Raw genomic sequence first — 26,160 nt, forward strand, 5'->3', positions numbered from 1 at the left:
CAACCTAGAAAGCATCCTAATGGTCTGCTTGGTAGAGCTGACTAAGGGTTGATGGAGGTTTATTTATCAAGACGTTTCCATGACTGTAAAAATGACAAAGGGCGACTCCTTTTCGATAAACCACAGTTCAAGTTTAAGTCAGTGAAGGCCATGTGTGACTAAAGCTAAAGCTAAAGCTATCCAATACAAAAACAGTATCCCATTTCAAGGCTATACAGGTGACTGAAGATCCCATCCCTCCACAATAGCTCCAGGGGTCGACCACCTGCCCCTGAAGCATACCAACATGGCCGCTATCTGCATCCTCACTTCCCTCTGCCAACAGGCATAAACTAACGGGTTGATGAGAGAGTTGGTCATCCCGAGTAGCCACAGGTGGTTCTCCAGCACCACGATAAGTCCGCAGCTCTCACAAAACAACTGCACGATGCTCACCACAAAAAACGGGCACCACAGGGTGAGGAAGCAGCCCACCAGCATGGCCACCGTCCTCAGGGCCTTTACGTGACTCCAGTAGCGGCTCCTCACCTGCAAGGGTTGATTCCGGTGGGGATGTCGGCATCTGTTGTTGGTCCGAGAACCCGCTTGGCTGATTTGGAAGATCTGCCTCTGGTGGCTGCAGGCGATCTTCAAGATGTCCATGTAGATGTAGATGAAAACAGAGAGGACGGGGAAGAAGCAGACGCTGAGTACGATGATGATGCCCGCCGGGTCTATGACGGAGAAGAAGGCGCACAGACCGCTGTAGCCGCCTGTCTGGAGCTGGCGTACCATGACTAAGGAAGTGGAATTATGGGAAAACCAACATATTAATTTGGAAGGATAAACTCAACCTTTTCAGCAATTATGTTATTACATCTTCTCAAGGGAGGGCGGCACGGTGGAGGAGTGGTTAGCGCGCAGACCTCACAGCTAGGAGACCAGGGTTCAATTCCACCCTCGGCTATCTCTGTGAGGAGTTTGCATGTTCTCCCCGTGCATGCGTGGGTTTTCCTCCCACATTCCAAAATTAATTGGCAATTCCAAATTGTCCATAGGTATGAATGTGAGTGTGAATGGTTGTTTGTCTATATGTGCCCTGTGATTGGCTGGCCACCAGCTGGGACCAGCGACCCTCGTGGGGAAAAAGCGGTAGAATGAATGAATCTTCTCAAGGGAAATGTACTTATGAAACACCATTGTTACTAAACTATTGTTCTACCCACTTGTGTTGCCAGCCATTGAGACAATAATGGTGTGTTGATACTAAATCTATATTGCTATACAAGCTGTACATTGACTACTCTAAAGTACAGCATCATCCCATTAGAAGACATAATGTACTGTTCTAAAAATGTTTGTTGGAGTCTGAATGTGGTTGTTTTACCTGGCAAGAATCCCATGAGGACCGAGCATGCCCACAAAGCCACCAGCGACCCCGCTGCCGTCCCCTTTCCAGATAACCTGGAGTATCTCAGCGGCACCTTGATGGCGGCGTAACGGTCCAGAGAGATTAGAAACATAGACAAGATGGACGCGGTGCACGGAGACATCACAAACGCCATCCTCATAAGACAACGGGTCTTTCCTGGAGAAGAAGAACGCGTGACGTTTGTAGCAGGGTGGTGGAATAATGATGATGATGATGATGATGATATTGATGTGATGTTGCTTCTGAGGTCCTCGGTGGCCAGGCCGGTGATGGCCACGCCCACCAGTGTGTCGGCCAGTGCCAGGTTGAGGACGAAGCACCAGCTCTGGCTGCTCTTCTTGTGGAGGAGCCTGAGGAGAGCCACGGCCACCAGCAGGTTGGTGGAGATGATGAGGCAGGAGGCCACGCTCAGGATCAGACCCATCACACGCGGTCTCACCTCAATTAGAGTCATGCTCCCGGCCCTCAGGTCTGTCTCATGTCCTTTTGAATGTAGAGGCGCCGGCAGCGTTATCAATAGGTCTGTTGTGTCTCCTCCCACACACACACACACACACACACACCGCTTGCCTCGTCGGTATCAACCCTCAGCTCATAATCAGCTAAGTGAGTTTATTAACTCTGTGTTTTTTCCATTGGCTCCAGTGTAGTTCAATCATGAATAAATACAGCAGTGTTGCTAGACTTCTTAGTTACAGTCTAAAGGTGTTGGGTGCAGACCCACTTTCTCCTGCCTCGGCCTCGAATGGGAGACATCTGGCGTTATGGACCATTTTCCACTCGGGTTCACACACAAACAGATGAGCTAATGATGCTTTTTCACAGCCTGCGCACAAAGCGTCGCACAAACTCACACAACTCGCTTCAAGCAGGGGAAGTGGAAGAAAGCATGCATAAAAAACTTTATGATAAATAAATATAGAAAATTGTAAATGAAACATGAGACTAAAACCATGATTAATTGGTGTTTATGTGGCTAGATTATTCATTCATTCATTTCATTCATTTTCTACCGCTTTTTCCTCACGAGGGTCGCGGGGGGTTGCTGGAGCCTATCCCAGCTGTCTTTGGGCGAGATACGGGGTACAACCTGGACTGGTGGCCAGCCAATCACAGGGCACATATAGACAAACAACCATTCACACTCGCATTCATACCTATGGGAATTGAACCCTGGTCTCCTAGCTGTGAGGTCTGCACGCTAACCACTAGATCGCCGTGCCGCTTGGCTAGATTATATGTTACTTTATTTTTATTGTTATTTTTTATTAAGATTTGTTTTTTATTTTGTTTTATTGTCTTAGAATTAATTTTTTTTCGTCTATTAAAATTATTTTTTATTTATTATGTCCTTTTTTTATTATATTAGTCTTTGACTTTTTCTTTACATTTTTCTCAAAATTATACTGATTTATTATATTACATTTAATGTATTAAAATATTTTAATATTATTGTTATTTAGTTTTTCTCTATTATATGACAGCTTTACTCTTAATATTAGGCCAATTTTCTTACAAAATGCCAACTTATTTTTCTTTTTTAATTTCCACCTTGGCCGCACGGTGGTCGAATGATTAGCGCGCAGACCTCACAGCTAGGAGACCAGGGTTCAATTCCACCCTCGGCCATCTCTGTGTGGAGTTTGCATGTTCTCCGCGTGGGTTTTCTCCGGGTATTCCGGTTTCCTCCCACATTCCAAAAACATGCTAGGTTAATTAGCGACTCCAAATTGTTCATAGGTATGAATGTGAGTGTGAATGTGCTGGCCACCAGTCCAGGGTGTACCCCGCCTCTTGCCCGAAGAAAGCTGGGATAGGCTCCAGCACCCCCCGTGACCCTCGTGAGGAAAAGCAGTAGAAAATGAAAATTAATATTTTTTGTTCTCAAATATGACAATTGTGTGTGTTCTTGTAATATTAAGGCCAACCAAAAATACATTTTAATGACTTTTTGTTGTGTTAAAACCCGTAAAAACAAATCAATCCCATCTTTGTTTGTGCTTCAGGTGGAGCCCCACCTTTTTCTGGACACCTTCTCACCCGGAAGGGGCACACATTTACTCCCCCTTCCCTTCTCCCTGGATCTATTACACAACAAACCGAAATAGCCCGGACTGATTTCACACAATGTCGGAATGTTATTCATCGCTGCTGGACCTTTCGGGACCTTTTGAAAGCGCCATGTCAGCAGTTATTGTGCCCAGTGGTGGTTGCACTATGAGGGGGTCCTGTTTATACCTGTACCACCTCCTTCCTGGGGACGCCAAGGCCAAGATCCTGAAGATTTTTTTCCTTAATCAGAAAGGTGATGCATTCATGGGCATGTTTGTGGTTCATGTTGTTTGGCATTGACGGTGCGTGTGTGTGTGTGTGTGTTACAGGTCAAAGATGCCATTAAAGAGGCGACTGCTGTCCATGTTGTTGTACTGTCTTCAACGTGTGGCCTCGCTCTTCTGCCGTCACCCAAAACACAACAAGAACTGCCTCTCTGGTGGAGCCCGGTGAGACGATGTTTTTTCAGATACTACCAAGGGTAGGCAACCTGCGGGAGGGGAAGCATTTGGTCCAGCTCATCGTAACATTGTAAATACCAACAAAATACATAAAATATGCTAAAGGGGACCTTGTATTCTCGTGTTAAACGATGCCAAAGTTTCAGATAATGAGGTTTGCGCATTTGTAAGTGAGACCTAAAAGAAGTTTGGGATGGCTCAAAACGCTCAGTTTCAGAAGGCGTGGTAAAACTGCCCCTTTGTGATGTCACAGAGGGGCGGACTTCCTTATATGGGCATGGTTGTAAACCAGATAAGCTCTCCTTCTCAGTTTACATCGCTAGCAATGGCTCGTAAGGGAAAGCCACATTTGTTGACAATTCCTAAAGACGCCTCCATCAGGCACAAGTTGTTGGCGTTCCTGATTCCTTAACAACACATATGGCTGTATGCTAGAAGCGGACATTTAAAAAATATAGATCGCCGTTCATAGCTACAACAAGTCCTTTTAAGTACTCAGGAGTGCCATGGGTGGAATACATTAATACAGACAGTTTTTTTCGGGAAGCACAAAATCTGAAGAAATACAGCTGAATAGGTGCAGATTCTGGAAGAAATAAAATATGGTAATATGAACTTTTTGACCTCCCTTATGTCCATATTTGCCTGACACCACCTACAGTACATCACTTGTTTGCTCTACGTTGCCATAGGAATCTGGCGTCCATCTTCCAGCAGCTTGCCCAGAGGGCCACTCGGCTGATGCAGACAATTCTGTGATCCACGCCTTGGTCACCTGTAAGATCCTCAAAACCACTGGACTAGTACTACGACTACTATTATTATTCCAACAAATTGAAACAATTCCATTATAATTATTATCATGAAATTAAAATGAGTAATTTATGGTATGCTTTGTTTGTGTAGTACCATCTGTTTGCATTAAAAAAAAATTAAAAAGTACCTGATTACAAAAAGGAAGGCTTGTAGTCAGGAACTTTATTTTTAAACGTGTTCTTTCAGTCACCTCACAAGTGCCTACACGTCACTTGTCCTAATTATTATTTAAGCAAATACAAGTGTCCGCATAATTTTGCAATCACTACTTTGAGCTGTAATCAATGACTCAATGCTGTTTTCAGGCGAGTGGATTTTAGTTTGAAGCCGAACCGGAAATACCAACTTGACCGCTTCCGCTGCACTTTCCATTAGCTTAAATGGGTCCTCGGTAGCTAACCACGGCGGCGGAAAAGTTTTTTCTTTGTCGGAGATAACCCTCCGTGCTTGTTAAGCCATGGAAAGCCATATACAATAGCAGTTTGTGGAGTATATCTACTCTCTCAGGTATGTTGTTATTTTGTTTGTCTCAGGCAGTAAACTACATACTCTTGAACCAACAGACTGATTGTAATCCCAAGTGCTAGCCTACTAGCCGTTAGCCGATATGGGACACCTGCTTTGAGCTAACTCCGGTCATCTTCTCCTAAAATTATATCCATAAAGGCATGTAAATATATTTATGTATAGCTATTAAGACATTTGAGGTCATAAATAAACTTATTTTAATTCGCGTTTTTTTTCACCTCTAACGGACTGTTCGCCCAGCAGTCCGTCGTTTAAATTGACAGCCCCCGCAGCCAATAGCAACAAAGCAAAAAATATGACGACACTTTGCGTCACTTTCCGGCCGCAGTATGCTTCGGATGCTGATGTTGAGGGAGCATCGCTGATAGCAGCAGTAGTATCGTCATCATCATCATCAAAGCTTGATGTTTTCCGACATGTTCTGTCGCCTGATATCGCAGCGCTGCTTGGACCTCTGCCTGGGCGGTCTGCTGATCTTTTTGGCCAGGCTGCAGCAGGTGGAGGCAGCCGCCGCCGCTGCGGAGATGACCAACTTGAACTGGAAGCCCTTCATCTACGGGGGGATGGCCTCGATTGTCGCAGAATTCGGTAGGTGATGCACCACCAGGGACGTAACCTTTTCTATGCATTACTGCTGTGCAATGAAAGCGTTTGCAGTGAGCTCTGAAGCTTGTTACAGAATTAAATTGTGTCCAATAGTGAGTTTTGTATGTGTTTCATTTAAGGTTTCAATTGATTGTCTGTGATCGCATGGCTACAAGCTCTTATCTTCATGCACACTCGCTTCCACTTAAGCAGAAGAGTTTTGTAGCTAACAATTGTAGTGATATATATGCAAATGTACAATTCACTCACAATCTAAAGCATTCAAGTTATTTTTTTAAAATCCTTTTAAATAGTCGGCATATCGACGCCTATCCTTCTAATGGGCTATTTATTCATTTGTAAGACACATGATGGGACTCTTCAACATGAGATCCAATACAACAGTTTTCTTTTTTCATGACTGAAATGATGATTTTTGTTTTGTTTACCGGCAGAATAGCGTTCATTTTCAAAATGCATTTACACCGTACATTCAAGTCAAATGCTTCTGGTAAAGGTGTTCCTTCTAAGAAATCTGTAAAAAATTCTCTAAACAACAGAACAAGAGTTGGGCGTTATTTGCACTCTCTTAATCCATTCTTATACCTTACTCTATTGGGAAAGAAAAAACAAACTTGCAGTAGCACTCAGATACTGTGAACATCCAGCAGCAACACAACATTTTGGCACGTCTACTATTTTCATGAAAAATAAACTGAACCAACAGTATTTATTTACTCTGCTTTAGCTGAGAGGTGACACCCCGTTGACGTCACTTCCAGGAATGAGGCTGAACTTTGGGAGCTAGCACACCATAAACTATAAATTTAAATTTTGTTCTTTTAAAAATCTAAACATTTGGAACATTGTTACAAATTATATGTAACATACTCACCAAAGTTGATGATTCTTATCAGGGAACCTTTAATTAACTGGATGCATTTCACTGGTAGGCACTTTCCCCATTGATCTGACAAAGACGCGGCTACAGGTCCAGGGTCAGTCCCAGTACACAGAGGTCCGCTACAGAGGCATGTTTCACGCCCTCTTTAGGATTGGCAAGGAGGAGGGCATCCGGGCACTCTACTCTGGGTAAATATCAACACATTAATGTATGTGAAATCACCAGCAACCTATATGTAGCCTAAATGTGTCTTCATCCTTGTGGCAGAATCTCCCCTGCACTCTTGAGACAAGCTTCTTACGGCACAATCAAGATCGGAACCTATAACTCTCTCAAGAGGCTCTTTGTCAGTCGTCCAGAAGGTGGGTGACACTTGCCACAGTTGTTTGAACCTATTTTCCTAAAATGGCACTAACATGAAATGGGGAGGTAACTGGTAAACCCCGCAATTTTCTGCTTTAGTATCTGATGCTGCCTTTGTGAAAGGTGTAACCTGCAATGTCGGGTTTTAACACAAGTATTGTCTGAGAGCAGGATGTCATGTAGCACACATTTCAAGACAAATTTAACCCCCATTCTGTGTCAATGTGTTGCATACAATTTAAAAGGGGCTATTGACCTAACCCTTTTACAAGCGCTACCTCCACATTCTTCCTAGTTTCCTTCCTCTTTTTGTCCTCCTAATCCCCGCCCCCTTATATGCTAGATGATGGTAATAATGAAGGGGAGCGATATAGGATCACAAGAGGTGATGTCGGTGAATAAATTTGTTTGGTTGTGTTTATGCAACGAGTAGCCGCGTATGTCGGAAATGTGCTAGTTGGTGAATGAGCGACTAATTAATATGTTTGACTTTCCTGGCAGATGAGACTATGGTCATCAATGTCTTCTGCGGCGTCGTCTCTGGCGTTCTGTCGTCGTCGCTGGCCAACCCCACCGATGTGCTGAAGGCACGATTCTTTTGAAAAATACATGTACACTAAGTCGACAACAGTATCACACCTACAGGAAGTTACAAGCTCAAATTGTTTGGTTTGCTCCAGATCCGAATGCAGGCACAGGGAAGTCTCCTCCAAGGCAGCATGATGTCCAACTTCATCAACATCTACCAGACAGAAGGCACAAGAGGCCTGTGGAGAGTGAGTGTCCTATCAGTGTGTCTCTAGTCTTTGTTTTTTTTTTTGAGCATCAACTTAATTGTGTTGTCTCCTCCTCTTCCCCAGGGCGTCATCCCCACAGCACAGCGAGCCGCCATCGTTGTCGGGGTTGAACTTCCCGTCTATGACATCACAAAGAAGCACCTCCTCCGTTCTGGCGTCATGGGAGACACCATTTTGACACATTTTATGTAAGCTCATTGTCTGTAGTTGGGTTTTTACCGTCACTTTTCCATTCATCTGATTCACTTCTGCGTGTACGCAGTTCAAGTTTCACATGCGGCCTGGCGGGGGCGTTGGCCTCCAACCCCGTGGACGTGGTCCGCACCCGCATGATGAACCAGCGAGTGCTGTCGGGAGCGCCCATGTACAAAGGCACTTTGGACGGAGTGATGCAGACGTGGAGGAACGAAGGATTCTTTGCTCTCTACAAGGGCTTCTGGCCTAACTGGCTGCGACTGGGGCCTTGGAACATCATTGTATCCTTTTTAAAGATGGTGTGTATTGATTCCCGCTTGTTGGTAAGTGAGCATGTGAAAGCCGCACAACTGATGTCTGCAGAACTTTAACAGGAGTAGCATATGGGTCAAGGAAGAATCCATTAAGTTTTGGTGCAGATCTAGATACAGGTGCAGCTCCAGGAATTTATTCTCATTGTTTGCTGTAATAGTCCAAGTTTATTGGAGGCCAAGTCATTCAGTAACTGTCCCAATGTTGGGGCTGGAATCTTTGCATCACATGTTGCCAATGTTTATTGTGGCTGTAAGAATATAGTAGTTAATATAATATTGAAATATCTTGATTGATTGAGGAGTTGGGTACCCTCCTTTTGTAATACATATCAGCGCCTCCTGTAGGGCTGGGATGGAACAGTATCGCTCATGCAACGCTTACATTGGATCTCACTATACTATGACAGGCGTACTTTGTTTCCTTTACTCAAACTTCAGTTCTTCATCACCTTTGAGCAGCTGAAGAAGCTCCCGTTTTAACTGGACTCGGGAAGCAGGACAGCACGTATCTGTCGGGACTGTGTCAGGCCATGAAGCACAGCGGTGAAGAAGAAAGACGACGACGCAGCAGAAGAAGAAAAAGACGCAGCAGCACTGGCATCAGTATATTCACAGTTTTACCAACAACTCAACACAGCATCTCCAGCTTCCAAGCCTCAAATCGTTTTCATTTTGTTCGCTATGTTCTATTTATTTCTATTATTATATTATTGTTGTTTTGACACAGTCGTGAGCACTGCGACCAGGCAGCTACTTTGTAGTTAAGATGCACCATGGAGTAGGTGAGTGGAACCTTAACCTCAGACAAAAAAAATACATAATTAATCGCTGAGGAAATGGGGAAATGCTTCAAATGACAAGCCGACTGTTACAAGGCAACTCACCAATACTCCAAATGTGTCCAAGGATATGATCTTTGGAACAGGAAGGTGCCAAACAGTTAGTCTTTACATTAGAATAATACAGTAGTTACACAGTACTGACCCAATTTGTGTCTGAAGCGCCAATAAGAGAAAATGTGAGCCAAAGCCTTGAAAAAGAAGAGACGGGTCGTGCCAAAAAATTCTCAACTTGATTGCAGTTTAGTTTTAGTCCATATGTCCTTCGTTGCTTGGTTGAAATCAGTTTCAAATGCATATGTTGCATATGTTTGCAATTCCTGACTCTGCGTCTCTGTCACAGACCAAATTGAATTCCAGTGATTGCTGCTTATGGGAAAAGAAGAAAAAAAATGTGACCAAATCTGATTAAGATATGCTGCTAACGTCCCATCTAGTCTTTAGTGAAATGGCCATACATTGGTACCTTATGGTGCAACTCTTCAACTTCGGCAACAGAAAAGACAAGTGTTCAAATTTGGCAGTCTCTAGCGGGTGCCGGACTGTTTGTTGATTGTTTGTTGCTGTCCAATGAAAGCATGCACTGGTATTGTTTGGTTTTTCAGATAAAAATTTTAAAAAACGAAACACATTTCAGCAGATTTTACCATAAAAGTGAATGGATAGAGAAGAGAATCCATTCTGGGGTCCAACCATCGCCAAACATTCAACTTATTCACTTTTTAACATTCTTTTCTTTACTTAAGAAGCTAACCGTTCTTGAGCCTTTGATGCTTGCTGAGCTGAGCTCCAGTATGCCATCTTTGGAGGAACATTTCTATCTAAAATCTACCAAAAAGGCAACTAAGACAGCAGTATTCTTTTTTTTTTATACTTTTGTTGGTTTTGGTTTTACTTTAGTGTTTTTTTTACACACCAATTATATCCTGACACCTTAAAGCTCAGACAAACCAATACTTTGCTGTGTTGCTGTTGTGTATGTTTGTGTATTTGTATTTCCTTGTCTTTACGTTGTCTGCACACATTTTTTGAAGCTTCTCTGAGAAGCATGTTGTATGCAGTTCTATTTATTTGGACATTTTCGTGGTCGAGTTTTCTATTTATGTATTATTGGCCTCTGTTGAGTGAACACAAGATGGACACAGCTTTCGGTTTTCCTCAGTGTCTTTGTGTGTGTTTATATTTATTACATTTTTCTCACTCGGTGATCACTCCTTATTCTGTTCATTGAATTTTTTTTTTTTTTTACAATTCTGTTTTTATTTTTGATGGTAGCTAAGGCACTTATCCCCTGGTCATGTCAAACAATAATGACGTGAATACACTATAGGTCATCAACTCAAATTAGTCATTTAAAAGGTCAAAAAGGCAGCAAATCACATGTTCGTTTTACCTCCAGTGATCAGCTTTCTGTTTTGCTGCTTTTACATCTCAGCTTGTTCAATGGTTCGGTTTTATGGTGGAGGTTTGGAATAGAGATGGCTTAAATTAAATTGTTGTACACTCAAAATGAAAATAAAAAAAATACTATGTATCCTGTGATTGTGTTTTCTGTTTTGATAAATGTCCTAAAAAGGATCAAACACACTTAATTGTGAAAAATATATATATATATATTTAGATATAGGAGAAACTGTTTATTCAGCATTAATTTTTTAAATATGCAAAATATTTTTATTATAAATAACAATATAAATATTGAAAACAGTAAATACTGTATTTTTCTGTATATTAGTTTATAAAGATATACATAATATATATTATAAAATATAATAACAATACATAAAATATAACATTTTAAAAAATGAAAATGTGAATCATTCATTCATTTTCTACCGCTTTTTCCTCACGAGGGTCGCGGGGGGTGCTGGAGCCTATCCCAGCTGTCTTCGGGCGAGAGGCAATGTGAATCATATTTTAACAAATATATGTAAGTATATACTGTAGCCATATCGTCCAGGTGTTATTGAAAGTCATTCTGCAAAATGGCCGGCAGGGGAAACAAAGTAGCAAACCACTGCTGTCCCTTGCAAGGCACTTTTTTTTTAAAACAAATCATGTTGTGCCACATGCATAAAAAATATTTCAAATTATTAGGACAGCAGATTCTTTAAAATATACTAAATGATTGCACATTTAACCCAAATAAATCCCATTTATTGGTTAGTAATACTTTAGCCCCGCCCACTCCCGCCATTATTAAGTCAAGTGGGTTCAGGTGTGTTTGCTGACTTGTTTAAAGTGATGCGCCTTATTAGCGTGATGCATTAACACTTATTTTAAGCCCATGTACACTTTAAATATGACTTATTTAATATTGGTTTAGCACAAGAAAGCTGACTTCTTTATCGAGATCCAGCAGCAAATATATTTGCTTAACTTTCTGTTTGTTACTTTTACTTGTTTCCCCCACCCCCATCGGTAGGATTACCCTACGTGTTTTGTTTTTTTTTTTTTTAATTCCTGTAAATGTTTTAGCTGTGAAGATTAACTGACTTGACTGTCATGAAGGAAGAAATCGCCGCCGCTGTGTTTTTCGTGGCCCGCTTGGTTAAACGGTACGGCTGTCTGGATAATGACAGCCGAGAACGCTTTGCCGCCGAGCTCACATCTGCTTTGTTTGAGAGCTACAAAAACCACTGGCACCCGAACGCACCGACCAAAGGGCAGGCCTACAGGTCTGTACGGGACTCCAAAATGTTACCTTCACTTGTTTTACTGGTGCGTTGTAAATTGGACAACTACTACAATTGGTGCGTGAATGAGTCGCAGTGTTTCCATTTTAGACGGGTTGCTTGGTAAATGTTTAAATTACATGTCGACAAGTTGACTAATTTGATTAAGCTAAATGTGTGCATTTCAGCTAGCCAGCTAACAGTAGCTGTTTTTATGTTGTGATTCTTTCGACTTTTTCCTGATTACGGAGTTGACACAGCTGATCTTTAAAAAAAGCAAAACAAAAACACAAGTCTGACTACACTGAATGTCAAAAACATAATATTGCTTTATTTTTAGTAGAAATAGCTTAATCTAGTTCCAGAAGCTTTTTATTAATGTGGGAAAGCCTTGTATTGCTAGCTATAGCCAGCTAATGTTAGCCCTTTTTTTAAACACAACCGACTAATGGGCTTGTATGTTGCATGCTTAAAATGCTAGCTATGCTAATGTGTTAGCTCATCAGCGGAGGTTAGTTTTAAAATTTGAAGGTAAAACGGCATCAAATAGCTCATTTTATTTTGCTTTGCAACTTTTAAACTGATTCCCTCCCCCAGGTGTCTACGTATGAACCGTGTGCTACTACAAGACCCTGTGTTGCAAAAGGCTTGTGAGAGGAGCGCGGTTCGCTACGAGGACCTGGGTCTGCCTCAAGAACTGACCTTGTGGGTTGACCCCGGTGAGGTTTCATGCAGGTCAGAATACTTTTGTTTTTGTTTTTTTTAGTCTTGTCTAAAGGGTTTGGCATATCTAATATAAGGACCCCCTCTAGTGGCCTCATTTTGAACTTGTGGCATAATTCTCTTTAGTAACCAGTCAACCTCTCTGTTGGTGTTTTTCGATTAATGTAAAAAAAAAGACACCACAATATAATACATTTTTATAATACATTTTTTTCAGAGTACTCAAAGTTGCTTTATATGGTGCATGTTGCCAGGAGTCCAACCGTTTTTTATCACAAAACGTCTGTCCTTGTTAGCATCCCAATTAGAAAGCTAAACAAAATGGCAACCAGAAGTCTACAAACATGTTCTGTCATGTTTGGGACCCATGTTTAGCTTGTCGTGTCTCATGAAAAGCTTCAATTAAATGTTATCGTAATTGCTGTGTTAGGTCCTGACAGTTTATTTAAATAGTATAATATAGTAAGAACCAGACAAATGGAGATTGAAGATACTATTTTGGGTTGACGGTCCAACATATGCAAATTACACCCGATTGACTGACTAACATTTGAATTAAAAGTTGTTTTTTTTGTTTTGTTTTTTTTAATCTTGTAAGCGTGTAGATAGGACAGGTATATTGGACAACTTTGCAAAGTTAGGACCTAATTTCCCCATCTAGGAGACTTTTCCTGTTTCAGTATTCAACTTTTCTTTGCATTTTTTTTAGTACAATTTTTAAATGCGAAGCATTGTTTTGTTGGCATTGGTGGCTTAAGTCCAAAAGCCACCAAAAATGGCTCTTCATTTAAAGGTTGCCGCCAATTTCCAACGGGACTGGCATTGAAGACCAACAAGCAAATTGGTGTTAATGAGATGTTATTGGTTCTTGTATACAAGAGTTCTACTGTTACCAGGTACGGCGAACACAGCGCCCCCTTCTGCATTTCCACCGTGGACTGCTGCGGACGGCGGGCAGATGGTGAGTTTTCCCGCCGTGTCCATGACGCAGTGGAGCGCGCCAGCTTGGGTGTGCCGTCGGGGAGCTCTTCGGATGAGGAGGAAGATGGTGGCGACAGCAGCATGAGCAGCAGTGGCAGCAGCGTCCTGTCTGCGCTTTGCCACCCGGCCAACCCTGAACCCATGACCATCCCCACCGTCAACAACCCCAATAGTGTCTACCGGGTAGGGTTCCAATCCGGGGACATTTGTCTAACAATTTGTTCTGATTCCCCCACGGTTTATTTTTGTTTTTTTTCTTTTGGTCTTTAGTTCAGCGAGTTTAGTCTCGGCGCCCCCAAGACGTGGCTCACATACCCCAAGAGGAAAGCTTTCTCCGGGGATGCTTTCCAGCCTCATGCCCCTCCTCCCCCTCCTGGAGGTCCTGTACAGCAGCCCTCTGGCCAGAACAGCTTGAAGTCCTACAGGGCCACGTTCATGTTCACTGGCCCCCGTGTGGACAAGTACCACTGGGTCAGCACTTCCCGATCCTAGAACCCACTACAAATCTGGAACCAGACTATAGACTTGACAGTCAGGGTGGAGGGGAGTCGGTCAACTTTAAAGAATAATTATTGCATGATTTAAATAGTTTTTTTGCTCTATTTTAAAGTCTTGACATAAGTGTTTTTAAATAATTCTAAATGTTTTTAAACTCTCACCTGTGAATAAAGTAACATTGAACTGTGGATGAAAAGAAATAAAGAACACATCTAACCTCAACAGTTTTTCCTTGTTTAAATTTCCATCATAATTAAAATGCAAATCCGTTCCAGGGTCAAACTGTAGCATTACATTCGTATGGTGTCAGGTCGTGCTGTCTTGCACGGTGATGACGTCCGATGAGCACATTTGGCCATGCATTGAAGAGTCTTGTAGATGAAGCTCCTATCTCTTAATTCTAACCATGTTGTACTGAGCATCCAGGACATATGTGTACTGTTTTGACTGCGTCAAGTTCAAGTTTGTTTTAGTGTGCCATTTTGTTTTTTTATGCAAACATGTTCAGCTACACATGTTATAATGTATTTTACATTTGACTAGTTTGTTAAATGTCAAATACATTTGTTCTGAGACATTTTTGTTAAATAATTCAGTTTGAAATGATTCCTAATCGAATAACTTAGTTCCGTTTTCGTCCATCATAAAGAATGGGATGATAGGTGTTATCTGTTATCAGAGGGGCGCTCTATTAATAATTGCAGATAAGTCATAACTGCAGAAAGCTCTTACAATTTAATGGATTAGTTAAAACTACGCGAAAAACTATATTCTACGATTTAGTAATTAGTGAATAGAAATAGTCGTATTTGTATATTTCCCCTATTTATTCTTGAATATATGCATTTATTGCGATTAGACAGCATTATCGATACTATTTAACAATTACTTTTATCGTTAACACACAAGAATGATCATTTGTAATGTTTTGTGTGGTTAGCATCTCATTGAAAGTACGTGATACACATTCCGGAAGAACATTTGTGGACTTTATTTCGTCACGACTTTTCTCAGCCAATTGCTGAGCGTTTTTATTCACTCCTACGACCTTTCTGTCCAATCGCCTTTACTTTTGTTCAGACGTGGCCCGGTACTGGGTCACATCCGGTTGTATATATGTTGCCACGAGTTAGCGGCGAATTTGGAGTGTCCATTTTGAAGCTCAGATCCGGCGTCTCCCTCTTCTTTCCCCCCCAATCTAAAAGTAAGATGATTTTTAATGTTATCGGTGGATTTAAATGTATTTTTGCGTTTACGATAGTATATGTGTTAAGCGGTTACGTACGGAGTGAGCTTTGTTACGCCGTAATGCCATTTCCGGAGCCTTAGATCGACGATATCGGTATGCTAGCTTGCTAGTTGTGCTAGCATTACATTGAGGTGCCTGTTATGTATGGCGAATGAATGGTTAGCTAACATTAGCAATCATAATACCACCATTTAATATGTATTTAGATTGCTTTACTTCATTTACCATGCAGTCTTGCGGAAGAACGTGTGGTATTAGTTGTGCTACTGCGAGCCGGGCCTTGCCGTCTTCCTTCCTCGACCAAAGCGCGGTTCTCTTGAATGCTAGCTAAGCTTGTTAGCATTCATTTAGCCGCTTATTATTAGCACACTCTTGAGTAAGTAATGTAACCTTTGTTTATTAAACGCCTGTCAGTTTAAAACTATAACGTCATCCACGCCCGTCGAACAAATGTGGTTGTTTTGATGTAATGTTGTAATGCTGTGAAAGCATTTGTTTCCACGGTTTCGGATTGTTAAAATGAAAACAACTTAAAAGTTGCTTAAAATTGATGCTTGTAATTGTGACTGCAGTACACTGTATTTAACCTACATTATTTGAATCATTATATGTTGCAGAGGACCTATACTACTATGTGAATGTTGACCCGTGTTTGTTTATTTGAATCATTATATGTTGCAGCGGACCTATACTACTATGTGTATGTTTTCCTTTCAGCTTGTGAACAACCCCCCCCTCCAGAATGTGTGACACTGACAATCTACTGATGGAGACATCGGATCAGAACGGCAACGAGGGTGAGGATGACCAGAACGGAGCAGGAACGGAGCTGATGGCCGAGGATGAGAGCGCCTCTGATGGAGGAAAGATCGATGCCAGCAAAGGAGAGGAGGATGCTGGGTGAGTGCTCCAATGGGTTTGAATAATCTTATATTAATACAGACGTATCGTATCTTTGAAACGTCTTTTAGAACATTTGAAGGAACACAATGTTGCACTAAATCAAATCATCGCAGGTTAATGCAATGACACTAAAACAAATATACACGTTTTTATTGCAACTCCTTGCAGGACTCGGTTTCAAAAAATGATGCTCCGGAATTGTGTTCATGTACAAGTAGTGACAGACGATATGTGTGTTTGCTACAGTAAAATGTTTGTGGGCGGCCTGAGCTGGGAGACGAACAAAAAAGACCTCAAGGACTATTTCAGCAAGTTTGGTGAGGTGTCGGACTGCACCATCAAAATCGACTCAGCCAGCGGACGCTCTCGAGGCTTTGGCTTCGTTCTCTTCAAAGACGCAGCCAGCGTGGACAAGGTACCGCTCACGCTGTGATGCTCATACCACTCGATATAGTTTGTATTATGTCATACTGACTGTGTGGTCGACAGGTACTGGAGCAGGAACAGCACAGGCTGGATGGCCGGCAGATCGACCCTAAGAGGGCTTTAGCGATGAAAAAGGATCCTGTCAAGAAGATCTTTGTCGGCGGCTTGAACCCCGAGGCTGCTGAGGAGAGCATCAGGGAATACTTCGGCAACTTTGGAGAGGTCTATCGATGAGAAGCCTGACAGCCAATAAATATGACGCCATACAGAGGCACTAAACTGCGTGGTCTTCTTCCAGATCGAAACGATTGAGCTTCCTCTCGACCCCAAGTCAAAGAAGAGGAGGGGCTTCATCTTCATCACATACAAAGATGAGGCCAGTGTGAAGAAGTGCTTGGAGAAGAAGTACCACAACATTGAGGGCGGAAGGGTAAGCGATTGCAATTTGGATTCTTAACAGCGCAGAAGGTTGACAGCGGGTGTGTCTTTGCTCCAGTGTGAGCTGAAGATCGCCCAACCTAAGGAGGTGTACCAGCAGCAGCAACAGCAGCAGCAGTATGGAGGACGTGGTGGCGGTGGCTACAGCGGACGAGGAGGTAGAGGACGTGGAGGTGAGCTGTTGTTGTTTTTTTTTTAACTAAACTCTATTAATATATTATTTATTATTATAATAAACTGTATTCCTACATATGTAGGTCAGAGCCAGGGCTGGAACCAGGGCTATGGAAGCTACTACAACCAAAGCTATGGTAACCAAGGCTATGGCTATGGAGGATACAGTGGCTACAGCAGCTATGACTACCCTTCTGGTTACTATGGATACGGCCCTGGTTATGACTACAGTAAGTCTATTCAGCATCTATTAACATATTTTAATATAAATGTCACATTGAAATATAGTTTTACGTTGTCAAATTGTCAAGTTATTTTCAAATATATTAAATACAGGTTCCAATGGTTCTATAACGGTGTTATTGTCAGGCACTCATCTTTCTGTTTATTTTTTGACTGTTGATGTGGTATGAATACGTGGACTGGGGTGATTGCAGGTCAGGGCAGTGTCAACTATGGTAAGGCTCCAAGAAGGGGCCACCAGAGCACCTACAAGCCATACTGATGGTGTGACCATGTGAGGTATGTGTTGGCTTTCACTCATTAGACCTGTCCATTGACCATTGGCAACATGCTCTTGTTTGCATGAGAAAATTGCATAATTAAATTTACTGCCATAACACAATTTGACAAACCTACTGTTATTATTGCTTTATCAAATGACACGTGGCAATGAGTAACATTATTTAACATTACGCAGGATCCAGTGAAACAGGCGGCCTGATGGACATCCTGGCCCCTAACACGACCTCTTTTATGACAGAAGACCATTTGTACAGAAAACATCTGAAATGTAACTTTTTTTTTTTCCCTTCCATGTTTTATTTGTTTTGCTTTCATTTATAGTTTCCCCCCCTTTTTTGTTTGTTTTTTCTTTCCCCTCCAACATTTCCATTGAAAGGAAGTGTAATTTTACTGTACTTTTTGGTACCTGTTTTGATTCTAATGTTATTGTAAGGGTATTTTACATGTCGGCTGCCTTTTACAGGTTGGAAATGTTGGTGTTTAAGGAGCTTTTTTGACAAATAAAAAAAAAACTTTTCAGTAAATTTTGTTCCTGTTGTGGTTCTATTTTAAGTGAAAATTTTTCTTCACACAAACCTATCAAAAATATTTGCAATTTTTGCCACACAATGGCAGTATAACCTTTTAATTCGAGATTGAAAAGTAGAACAATTTCAGGGATTTTAACTTTTCAGCCTCGATGTACTGGTGAGAATGTGCCTACAGTATTTCTACATTTGGACAAATGGAATATTTTTGTTCCATTTGACCTTTTTTATTTCAGATTTTTGTAGTGGTATGACATGTTTGACACAGTCTGCGATAAGGAATATTTTTGTAATGTTTTTGAACAATTACTGTTGTAATTTACTTTTCTTAACCGTATAATTAAATGCATTAGGAAGTGAGCCCTGAAAGAAGTTTTGGATGGCTGTGCACTGTCTGTTTTACATTTTTTTCTAACATACTTCTACTGATTCAAGTCAATTCCACATGGACTTCCTTATATGGGGTGCAGGTTACCTCACCTACCTACATATTCGGAAGTCCTGTGGAGTGCTTGGGAATGTGACCAATCACAGCAAGAGTTTGTGCGGGAAGCCCAAAATGCTGCAGAATCTGGAAGATCTAGAAAGCTGTACGTGTTATCGTGTGTAGATGCTCCATAAAGGGACAAAGATGAGTGCAGAAGATGTTCAGGTGAGATGAGAACATTTATGCATGCTGCAGCTAGGAGCCATTTTCGCTTTGTTATGAGATATGACACTTTTGCTTTGCCACCTAATAATAATAATCCTTGCACATTTCCATTTTGTGGTTACCTGTACTCCTAATGTGTGTAATTGAATGCATCAATGTGCTGCATCTGTGCATGTCTCAGCAATAGAAGGAAGCTTGGCAGTCCTTAACCTTCTGGACCATCTGCGTAAGGTAGAAGATGTCTGAAGCGGCCCACGTGTCTTCTTCCACTCTTCATGTGCATTTTTGTCCTCCTCAGCAGATGTCCTCATCTTTGGTGTCCTCTTCTCTTTGTCCTCCTTGCTCCTCCATCCTGCACGTAGAAGCCTGGCTGCAGTGAGGAAAGGGTCTGCCGGTCCTTGCTGTCGCTCCTGGGGTCCGTACGGCGGTGGAGGCTCCTTGGAGGAGGTTCTGTTCACACTGGTTGGGACATCCATCAGATAGCTGCTGAGAAAAGGAATTACAGATCATTTAAATATGTAAGAAAGTCATATTACTGATGAGTCATAATTAGTGTAGATGAGTGGTGGCTTACGCAGAGGACGCCAAGCAAATATTCATTTCTCTCGACCTCTCAACTCCTTTTAACCCTCCCTCCCTCTCTCTCTTTACCACACACATGCACACTAGAGACTAAAAAGGAAGTGTGTGTGGTCATGGTTCAACTTGCCCCATAGTTGGGAAATGCAAAGAATTGATAAGCATAAACTAAAATACAATAATATATTGAAGAATGTTTTTAAATTACAGCATAGTCATATGATATTAAATATGATGACATTAAACACATTAAATATTAGTTCATAGTGGTCGGTGAATGAGGTCGGTATGACGATGAACTCTGTCACCCCCACAGCCGACCTGATTCTATGCTTTATTTACTTGCACTGACTCCACAGAGCTGCTCTCCTGGTTTCTCCTGGTTCCCACCGGGTGTCATGGATTTTGATCTGGGTGGAAGGTTACCACTTTGTGGACTTCCTAGTATGATTCTGCGATAAAAAACATGAGCAAATTTCAGGTATAAGCTTATCAAGTATGTTTATTCACATGTCAATTGAGGTCACATGCTTTCTAAAAACAAACCACATGACTTCTATCGATCAATCTGGAAAAAAATAATATGATTGTTGGACAATATCGTTTTTTGGCAAAAAACTCATTCTCTAAGTGAGTACATTTTAACTTTTAAGTTAAATTCGAGAAAGCAATAACATGCTGAGCTATCTTTGTTATAAATATGATAATCACATGTTTTTCAAAGGCTACTCATTAAGAAGTCTTTCAACGTGCAATGGTTACTTCATTTCAAAAGCAGTCGTGTTAATAACGTCCTTGGCCGAGGTCCAAAAAATAACTTTATTCGTGTCTTCATAGACGAAATTGTCAAAACTGCCAATTGTTTAACTGGTTTGACTTTGATAAGGTGTGACACTGTGTCATCTTGTTGGTATGGAATGATGTCACGGTCCTCGTAACAACAAGAACATTACTGTTTACAAGTTGACACGCTTGTAAAGCCCTCGTCATACAGCAGGTGCTTTTAGGACTCAATTCCAAATGCGCTTTAACACGTTTTTAGGTCAGAAAAGAGCACTTTACTACCTCCTGTGGCTGTTCATGCGCATTACGGAAACCTAAGGATTTAGTAGTCATTTGTATTCACGAACCCCCAGCCTAGCATTAGCTATGAGAGAACACAACACGGCACCATTGTATGCCACAATATATCCCATTAAGGCAAAATGCTAGCTCCCTCTTTAGCCTAACCTGCCCGGCAGGTCGGTCCAGTCGGGTGTTTTGAGGCACAAGCACGTTAATGTCATGTTATTCCTCCACTGAGGTTGGCGCTGACAGGACGTAGCATTCAGACACGCTCGGGTGAGATTTAGATTTTGGACAATTTATTTACATTTATGTGACTTTTTGAAGTGTAACACTTTTGAAGTGTTTTAGGTTTTTACGATAGATGTTTGTCATCTGAAAGAGGTTAAATCGTAGTTTTGTTAGGATTCCAGAAACCATTCAATTGATTTGAATTTGTGTCTTATCTATCTTAGCTAGGTATCACTCTAGCTAGCTAGCTGCACTCGCTTATAAGTGGAACAATGGAACTAATTAAGTCAAATAATGAAATGTGCTGCATCTTAGCTAAGTATTAAGACATAAATATTTGATAAATATTTCAGTTTGTATTATATATAAAAGTTTTCCAATTCAAGCAACCCCAAGACGTAATCACCAAACTGTCCCTTGTGCTTATGCTAACTCTTAAGACTTTATTATGCTATTTATTATAATATATTTATTGTGCTATTATTTCAAGAGGATCATTTCATTGTAATTATTTTTGCCATATCGTTATTGGATTGGAAATCCTGCAGTTTTTTTTGCGGCAGGATCTTTTAAGTAACATAAACAAATTGTACCTAAAATACTAGCAAGCAAACTAGTAGTCTTATGATGAAGTGACCCAGGTATCTCTATAGCTAACTAGCTAATAGAGCTCTTTAGCGATCTAGCTGTTACTCTAAATTTAAAAGGTAGACATTTTGCTGAGTATTGTTCTAATATTGATATCTTCTTTGTCCTTGATTAGGAGTCAAAATGACCTCCAAAATGGTGATCACGCAGCCTGGGCCCATTATGGTCCAGCAGCACTCAAACGAATGGGGGAGTGGAATATGTGACTGTTGCAATGACGTCCCCATGTGTGAGTGTCTTTTTGTTATCTTCTAGTGTTGTCGCCATCACTATTTTTGCTATTAATTGTTTTTTTGTGTGTTTGTGTTTAAAGGTTGTTTCGCATTCTGGTGCCTCCCCTGCTTTGCCTGTATAACCACTAAAAAATATGGCGAGTGTCTCTGTCTCCCCCTGGTGGACATCTTCCTAGGAGAGATTGTCCCGCCCGTCGCCATGACCATGAGGATGTCCATGAGACATCGCTACGGCATCAGAGTAAGTACACAAAGAGCAGTAGTACTATCATACTAACATATAAAGCTAGTCAGACTAACGTTATGTATTTAGTTAAATAAACACAAAAAATGATAAAAAATGCGAATAATCTTTCTGGTTCAGCAAGTTAGCTAGTTTCTAGCCCTTTTCCACACGAGGTCCGAGGTGTCCAAGCTGCACGAGACCCTGCCCATGTCAGTCTATAAATACAATGCACTATGGCACGCGCATTATTTTGTAGTTCTTAGTTTGACCACTAGATGATGCTATTAGATGGGACAACGCAGTGTCAATAAAAACTGATGATGTTAACTGGTGGATGTGGCGAAATAGACGCATTATCGCAGTGCTATTAGTGCTAGGCATAGGGTCCTATTATTGGAGCATTAAATGGAATCAACTGTTAAACTCTTATTATTATAATGTCATAACTTTTGCAGAAATGTGATATTATAAGAAAAATCTCAATTACAATAAAGGTTCTGTGTGAAATGCAGACACAAAAAATGCAGGATCGATGTTTTATGGCTGTCTTGTAATGATACCTATCGAGAAGACTAGCTAGCAAGGTCAAACTCTGAGTTGTGTTGTTTAATAACTTATTAAATGCTAAGTTATTTGAACATATCCGTATACTGACACATGCGTCAATCGTTGACTTGATCTTGATCTTGGTCTGTCCGCAGGGAACCATGGGTAATGACTGCGTGTGCGCCACCTTCTGTATGGCCTGTGTCTGGTGCCAGATGGCCCGAGAGATGAAGGAACGAGACATTCCCATTGTTCTGGTTAACACCTATAAGAAGTCCTTTGCATAAGACATCTTTGGAATTATTATCGTCTTTTTATAATAACACAGTGACTACATAAAAAAGGGTGTTTTATAGCTATAACAGTCCAAACATACATTTGCATAAAATATACAAAAATATGTAAAACAGGGCCCACAGCCTTTTAGTAGAAGTTAGCTTGATTTTTATTATCTATTTATTGAAGTTAGCTAATCTTCAGACGTTTGACTGCCCCCACTAAGCACTACAGTACCATAATTATTGCTGCCCTCATGTGGAAGTAAACGGTAATGCAGGACACGATGCACTAGCTTGTTCACTTTTGTCCAAATCATCCTTTTACAACTCATAATAGTTTAAAACATATTTTCCGACTGATAAACATTTTTAAATATCTGTATTAATGACTGTGTAACATTTTAACAATTAGCTTTTTTTTAATTATGAAAATAAAAACTCAGGGATGTTTCATGTGTTGCTTTGCTGCTAATATAATATTTCATACACCACTTGTCATATTTGTCTTTTGATTTTTTTTCAGCCCCCAAATGATAATAGCTCTTGCTGCTATCCAATGAAAAAGCTGTATCTAAAGATGTTTCGATTAAATAAATTAGTGTAGTTTTTTTTTAAAATAGACCCACCAAGTTGATGTTGAGCAACACATGTCCGCTGGAGGGCGCTGCGCTCTACTCATTGAACGTTTAGCAGAGGTCATGGAGGGTCACGAGGGAGGATGACATCAGTGATGTGATGTCTGACATGTCACCTCGCTAACCTCTACACCAAATAGAAGGTGAACAGAAAAACACACCAAATATACAATAAATTACATCAAAGCTGACATAATTCTTTTTTTTTAAAGGTCAGGGTAGGGTCAGACATACAAGAAAAAAATAAATTAAAAAAAAGAATAAATAAAATCATCACATAATTATTGGACAATCCTAAATGTTAAAAAAAGTCAAAATATTAGGGACAAAAAATAAATTATATGAAAATCATCAATAATGTATTAATTTATAAAAATTAATAGACAAAATAACTATTTTTGCAAAAGTTGCAAAATTCCACCCAAAAAGTCAGAATAACTAAAATAAAGTTTTAAAAATACATAATTGCGGAAACTAAAGCTGCAATTTATTGTTAAAAATGTCACAAGTCCTAAGTTAAAAAAAATCATAATATTAAGAGAAATCTTTTTCGACAAAGCTGACATAATTCTTTTTTTTAAAGGTCAGGGTAGGGTCAGACATGCAAGAAAAAAATAAATAAAATAAAAATAAAAAGAATATTTAAAATCATCACACCGACTGAATTTTTGGACATTCCTAAATGTTACAATGTAAAAAAAAAAGTCATAATATTAGGGACAAAAATATTTTTTACGAGAATCATCAATAATGTATTAATTTATAAAAATTAATAGATAAAATAACTATTTTTACAAGAACATAGTTGCAAAATCCCCCCCCCCCCCCAAAAAAAGTCAGAATAACTAAAATAAAGTTTTAAAAATACATCATTGCGGAAACTAGAGCTGCAATTTCTTGTTAAAAGTTAAAACGAAAAAAATCACAATATTAAGAGAAATCTTTTTTTACAAGCCATAATATTAGTATTAGTAAGTATAGAGTGGTATTAAAAGTGGCTATCATCTTTCATGAACGGTATCATGGCATAGTGATTAAAGTTGGTCCAATCAGAGTTGACGTTACTGAATGGTGCATTGGTGTCCCCTATCAATTGTCTGGTGGTTCATATTTAAATGGGATTATGATGACAGTTATGGTGAGCAAGAATTGATGTTGCTGACTTTTATGGGGTGCCACTGAAGGGGCGTGTCCGGGCGTCGGGAATGTTAATTGGGCGCTGCCCTCTTTGTTGTGCTGCTGGTACAGGCTAGCTTCTGTTGTACCCCCTTCAAGATTTAACATCTGTTACTTTAACCTCGCACACACCTCACCAACACATGTACACTAGTTACCCCCCCAGCCCCCCCCCCCCATTCTTGTAGTAAATACCCCCCTCTATGTTGCCTCATCAGGTGGTTGCTCCCCTCCATGTTTTCTCCTAAAATTACAACATTATTTGCGCAATTTGGACTTTTTATTTTTATTCTTATTATGAGACGGACATTTTTACTCCGCAAAACAGCTGCAACGATATTCTTGTAAAAACTACAAAGCTATGATTTGGCTCTCGTAATATGACAACTTTATTCTCATAACATATTTTTTCAATATTGCAATATTTTTCCGTAATAAGGAATATCATGATATCATCTTTTCAATGTACAACTTTATCATTGAATATAAGACTTTTCTGTTTTATCAAATGTAACATTTAGGACACATTTTGACTTTTTTTTCCCTCCAAACATTCTAAATGTACTCTTATATTCTGACTTTATTCTCATAAAATTACAACATTTTCTTCCAAAATGACATTATTTTATTGAAAATAAATAAATGAATTATTGAAAATAATAAATACTTTTTTTAAAAATATAACAACTTTATTTTCATAAAATGACAACGTATATTCTTGTGATATAAAAATATTTTTTTGTAATAAATTAATATGGCAACATAACTGATATATTTTATTAAAATGACAACTTTATCATTATTACAACTTTTTTTCCCTTATTAAAGTCTTTCGGACTTTGTTCTTCTAAAATAATAATATTATGGATTAATTTGTAAAATTATGACTTTCATATTTCACCATATTTACTTGACTTTTTTTTTAGCTATTAGCTATTCTATAATTATCCCGATTTCACTATTTTCACATAATATTAATATTAATATTAATGTAGAAGTAAAATAATGATTTTGCTCTACTTGTCCAATTACACCTTTTTGTGTAAAAATTCGGACTATATTTTAATAACATTTCAACTTTATTATTGTGATAATGCTATCCAATTTATTGCAAAAAAGTTTATTTTTTTGTTGGTTGTTGCTAGGCAGAATTCAAAGCCCATTCAGAGATTAGCAGATGACAGTCATGCTAACCGTTTTTCCACATTAAACAATTGATTCCCTGCTCTGTAAGACAAATCACCATCTACTGGATGTGATGGGGCACTGCATCGCTTGCCCCTAGTGCGAATCCTCCACTGGTTTAAAGCAGCGTGAAAAAAGGCTATACCTGCACTGATGACACGAGATGGGCCTCAAAGGTCAGTAGATGGATTTGAACCTGGCAGCCATTAAGCCCACCTGAGTGACACTCCTTCCACCAAGGGTGACCCGAGGCTCTGGCCATGACAGATAGAGACGTTGTCTATCTGCCATAATTTCCTGGGGGAAGTGTTCCTTTACTACA

At 40.1% G+C, this 26,160-nt stretch overlaps 5 protein-coding genes and 1 long non-coding RNA gene across 10 annotated transcripts; 5 read left to right on the forward strand and 1 right to left on the reverse strand.

Moving 5' to 3' along the window:
* Positions 1 to 210: 210 nt before the first annotated feature.
* Positions 211 to 1,847, reverse strand: LOC131138313 (glucose-dependent insulinotropic receptor). The gene is made up of 2 exons (XM_058087129.1): positions 1,367 to 1,847; positions 211 to 776 (listed from the first exon to the last, which is right to left on the reverse strand). Exons 1-2 carry the CDS (start codon positions 1,833 to 1,835, stop codon positions 211 to 213), a joined length of 1,035 nt encoding a protein of 344 aa, XP_057943112.1. The 5' UTR covers positions 1,836 to 1,847.
* A 1,754-nt stretch (positions 1,848 to 3,601) lies between these two features.
* Positions 3,602 to 4,814, forward strand: LOC131138751 (uncharacterized). Its single transcript, XR_009132133.1, has 3 exons — positions 3,602 to 3,716; positions 3,793 to 3,912; positions 4,617 to 4,814. It is a non-coding gene; the product is annotated as an uncharacterized LOC131138751 (long non-coding RNA).
* An 875-nt stretch (positions 4,815 to 5,689) lies between these two features.
* slc25a14 (solute carrier family 25 member 14) lies at positions 5,690 to 10,799 on the forward strand. Its single transcript, XM_058086921.1, has 8 exons — positions 5,690 to 5,856; positions 6,807 to 6,945; positions 7,025 to 7,119; positions 7,622 to 7,707; positions 7,801 to 7,896; positions 7,981 to 8,105; positions 8,180 to 8,393; positions 8,865 to 10,799. Exons 1-8 carry the CDS (start codon positions 5,793 to 5,795, stop codon positions 8,904 to 8,906), a joined length of 861 nt encoding a protein of 286 aa, XP_057942904.1. The 5' UTR covers positions 5,690 to 5,792; the 3' UTR covers positions 8,907 to 10,799.
* Positions 10,800 to 11,475: 676 nt separating this feature from the next.
* On the forward strand, positions 11,476 to 14,358 carry btg4 (B-cell translocation gene 4). 5 transcript variants are annotated; one of them, XM_058087317.1, is made up of 4 exons: positions 11,476 to 12,018; positions 12,538 to 12,675; positions 13,545 to 13,827; positions 13,915 to 14,358. In XM_058087317.1, exons 1-4 carry the CDS (start codon positions 11,771 to 11,773, stop codon positions 14,134 to 14,136), a joined length of 891 nt encoding a protein of 296 aa, XP_057943300.1. In that variant the 5' UTR covers positions 11,476 to 11,770; the 3' UTR covers positions 14,137 to 14,358. The 5 variants fall into 5 exon arrangements, with proteins under 5 accessions (XP_057943300.1, XP_057943301.1, XP_057943304.1 ...); XM_058087318.1 differs by having other exon boundaries at positions 13,560 to 13,827; XM_058087321.1 differs by having other exon boundaries at positions 11,476 to 11,986.
* Positions 14,359 to 15,198: 840 nt separating this feature from the next.
* LOC131138290 (heterogeneous nuclear ribonucleoprotein A/B-like) lies at positions 15,199 to 18,381 on the forward strand. The gene is made up of 9 exons (XM_058087102.1): positions 15,199 to 15,346; positions 16,109 to 16,291; positions 16,541 to 16,709; positions 16,784 to 16,942; positions 17,019 to 17,150; positions 17,217 to 17,331; positions 17,416 to 17,562; positions 17,770 to 17,854; positions 18,033 to 18,381. The coding sequence occupies exons 2-8, from the start codon at positions 16,134 to 16,136 to the stop codon at positions 17,835 to 17,837; spliced, it is 948 nt and encodes a 315-aa protein (XP_057943085.1). The 5' UTR covers positions 15,199 to 15,346; positions 16,109 to 16,133; the 3' UTR covers positions 17,838 to 17,854; positions 18,033 to 18,381.
* A 2,516-nt stretch (positions 18,382 to 20,897) lies between these two features.
* On the forward strand, positions 20,898 to 23,338 carry ponzr2 (plac8 onzin related protein 2). Its single transcript, XM_058087926.1, has 4 exons — positions 20,898 to 20,956; positions 21,675 to 21,788; positions 21,873 to 22,033; positions 22,720 to 23,338. The coding sequence occupies exons 2-4, from the start codon at positions 21,683 to 21,685 to the stop codon at positions 22,849 to 22,851; spliced, it is 399 nt and encodes a 132-aa protein (XP_057943909.1). The 5' UTR covers positions 20,898 to 20,956; positions 21,675 to 21,682; the 3' UTR covers positions 22,852 to 23,338.
* Positions 23,339 to 26,160: the final 2,822 nt, after the last annotated feature.

Source organism: Doryrhamphus excisus, chromosome 11, assembly GCF_030265055.1.
Source record: "Doryrhamphus excisus isolate RoL2022-K1 chromosome 11, RoL_Dexc_1.0, whole genome shotgun sequence".
Taxonomy (NCBI): Eukaryota; Metazoa; Chordata; class Actinopteri; order Syngnathiformes; family Syngnathidae; genus Doryrhamphus; species Doryrhamphus excisus.

What these genes read in the sequence shown, in the direction of transcription:
- LOC131138290 (XM_058087102.1), top strand. Translation starts at nt 16,134, where the DNA reads ATGTGTGACACTGACAATCTACTGATGGAGACATCGGATCAGAACGGC. An exon ending in AAAGGAGAGGAGGATGCTGG is followed by an intron (nt 16,292 to 16,540) that starts GTGAGTGCTCCA and finishes TGTTTGCTACAG; the next exon opens with TAAAATGTTTGTGGGCGGCC. An exon ending in ACGCAGCCAGCGTGGACAAG is followed by an intron (nt 16,710 to 16,783) that starts GTACCGCTCACG and finishes TGTGGTCGACAG; the next exon opens with GTACTGGAGCAGGAACAGCA.
- btg4 (XM_058087317.1), top strand. Translation starts at nt 11,771, where the DNA reads ATGAAGGAAGAAATCGCCGCCGCTGTGTTTTTCGTGGCCCGCTTGGTT. An exon ending in TTGGACAACTACTACAATTG is followed by an intron (nt 12,019 to 12,537) that starts GTGCGTGAATGA and finishes TCCCTCCCCCAG; the next exon opens with GTGTCTACGTATGAACCGTG. An exon ending in ACCCCAATAGTGTCTACCGG is followed by an intron (nt 13,828 to 13,914) that starts GTAGGGTTCCAA and finishes TTTGGTCTTTAG; the next exon opens with TTCAGCGAGTTTAGTCTCGG.
- ponzr2 (XM_058087926.1), top strand. Translation starts at nt 21,683, where the DNA reads ATGACCTCCAAAATGGTGATCACGCAGCCTGGGCCCATTATGGTCCAG. An exon ending in TTGCAATGACGTCCCCATGT is followed by an intron (nt 21,789 to 21,872) that starts GTGAGTGTCTTT and finishes TTGTGTTTAAAG; the next exon opens with GTTGTTTCGCATTCTGGTGC. An exon ending in GACATCGCTACGGCATCAGA is followed by an intron (nt 22,034 to 22,719) that starts GTAAGTACACAA and finishes GTCTGTCCGCAG; the next exon opens with GGAACCATGGGTAATGACTG.
- slc25a14 (XM_058086921.1), top strand. Translation starts at nt 5,793, where the DNA reads ATGACCAACTTGAACTGGAAGCCCTTCATCTACGGGGGGATGGCCTCG. An exon ending in GCACAAGAGGCCTGTGGAGA is followed by an intron (nt 7,897 to 7,980) that starts GTGAGTGTCCTA and finishes CCTCTTCCCCAG; the next exon opens with GGCGTCATCCCCACAGCACA. An exon ending in ACCATTTTGACACATTTTAT is followed by an intron (nt 8,106 to 8,179) that starts GTAAGCTCATTG and finishes GCGTGTACGCAG; the next exon opens with TTCAAGTTTCACATGCGGCC.
- LOC131138313 (XM_058087129.1), bottom strand. Translation starts at nt 1,835, where the DNA reads ATGGGTCTGATCCTGAGCGTGGCCTCCTGCCTCATCATCTCCACCAAC. An exon ending in CCTCATGGGATTCTTGCCAG is followed by an intron (nt 777 to 1,366) that starts GTAAAACAACCA and finishes CCACTTCCTTAG; the next exon opens with TCATGGTACGCCAGCTCCAG.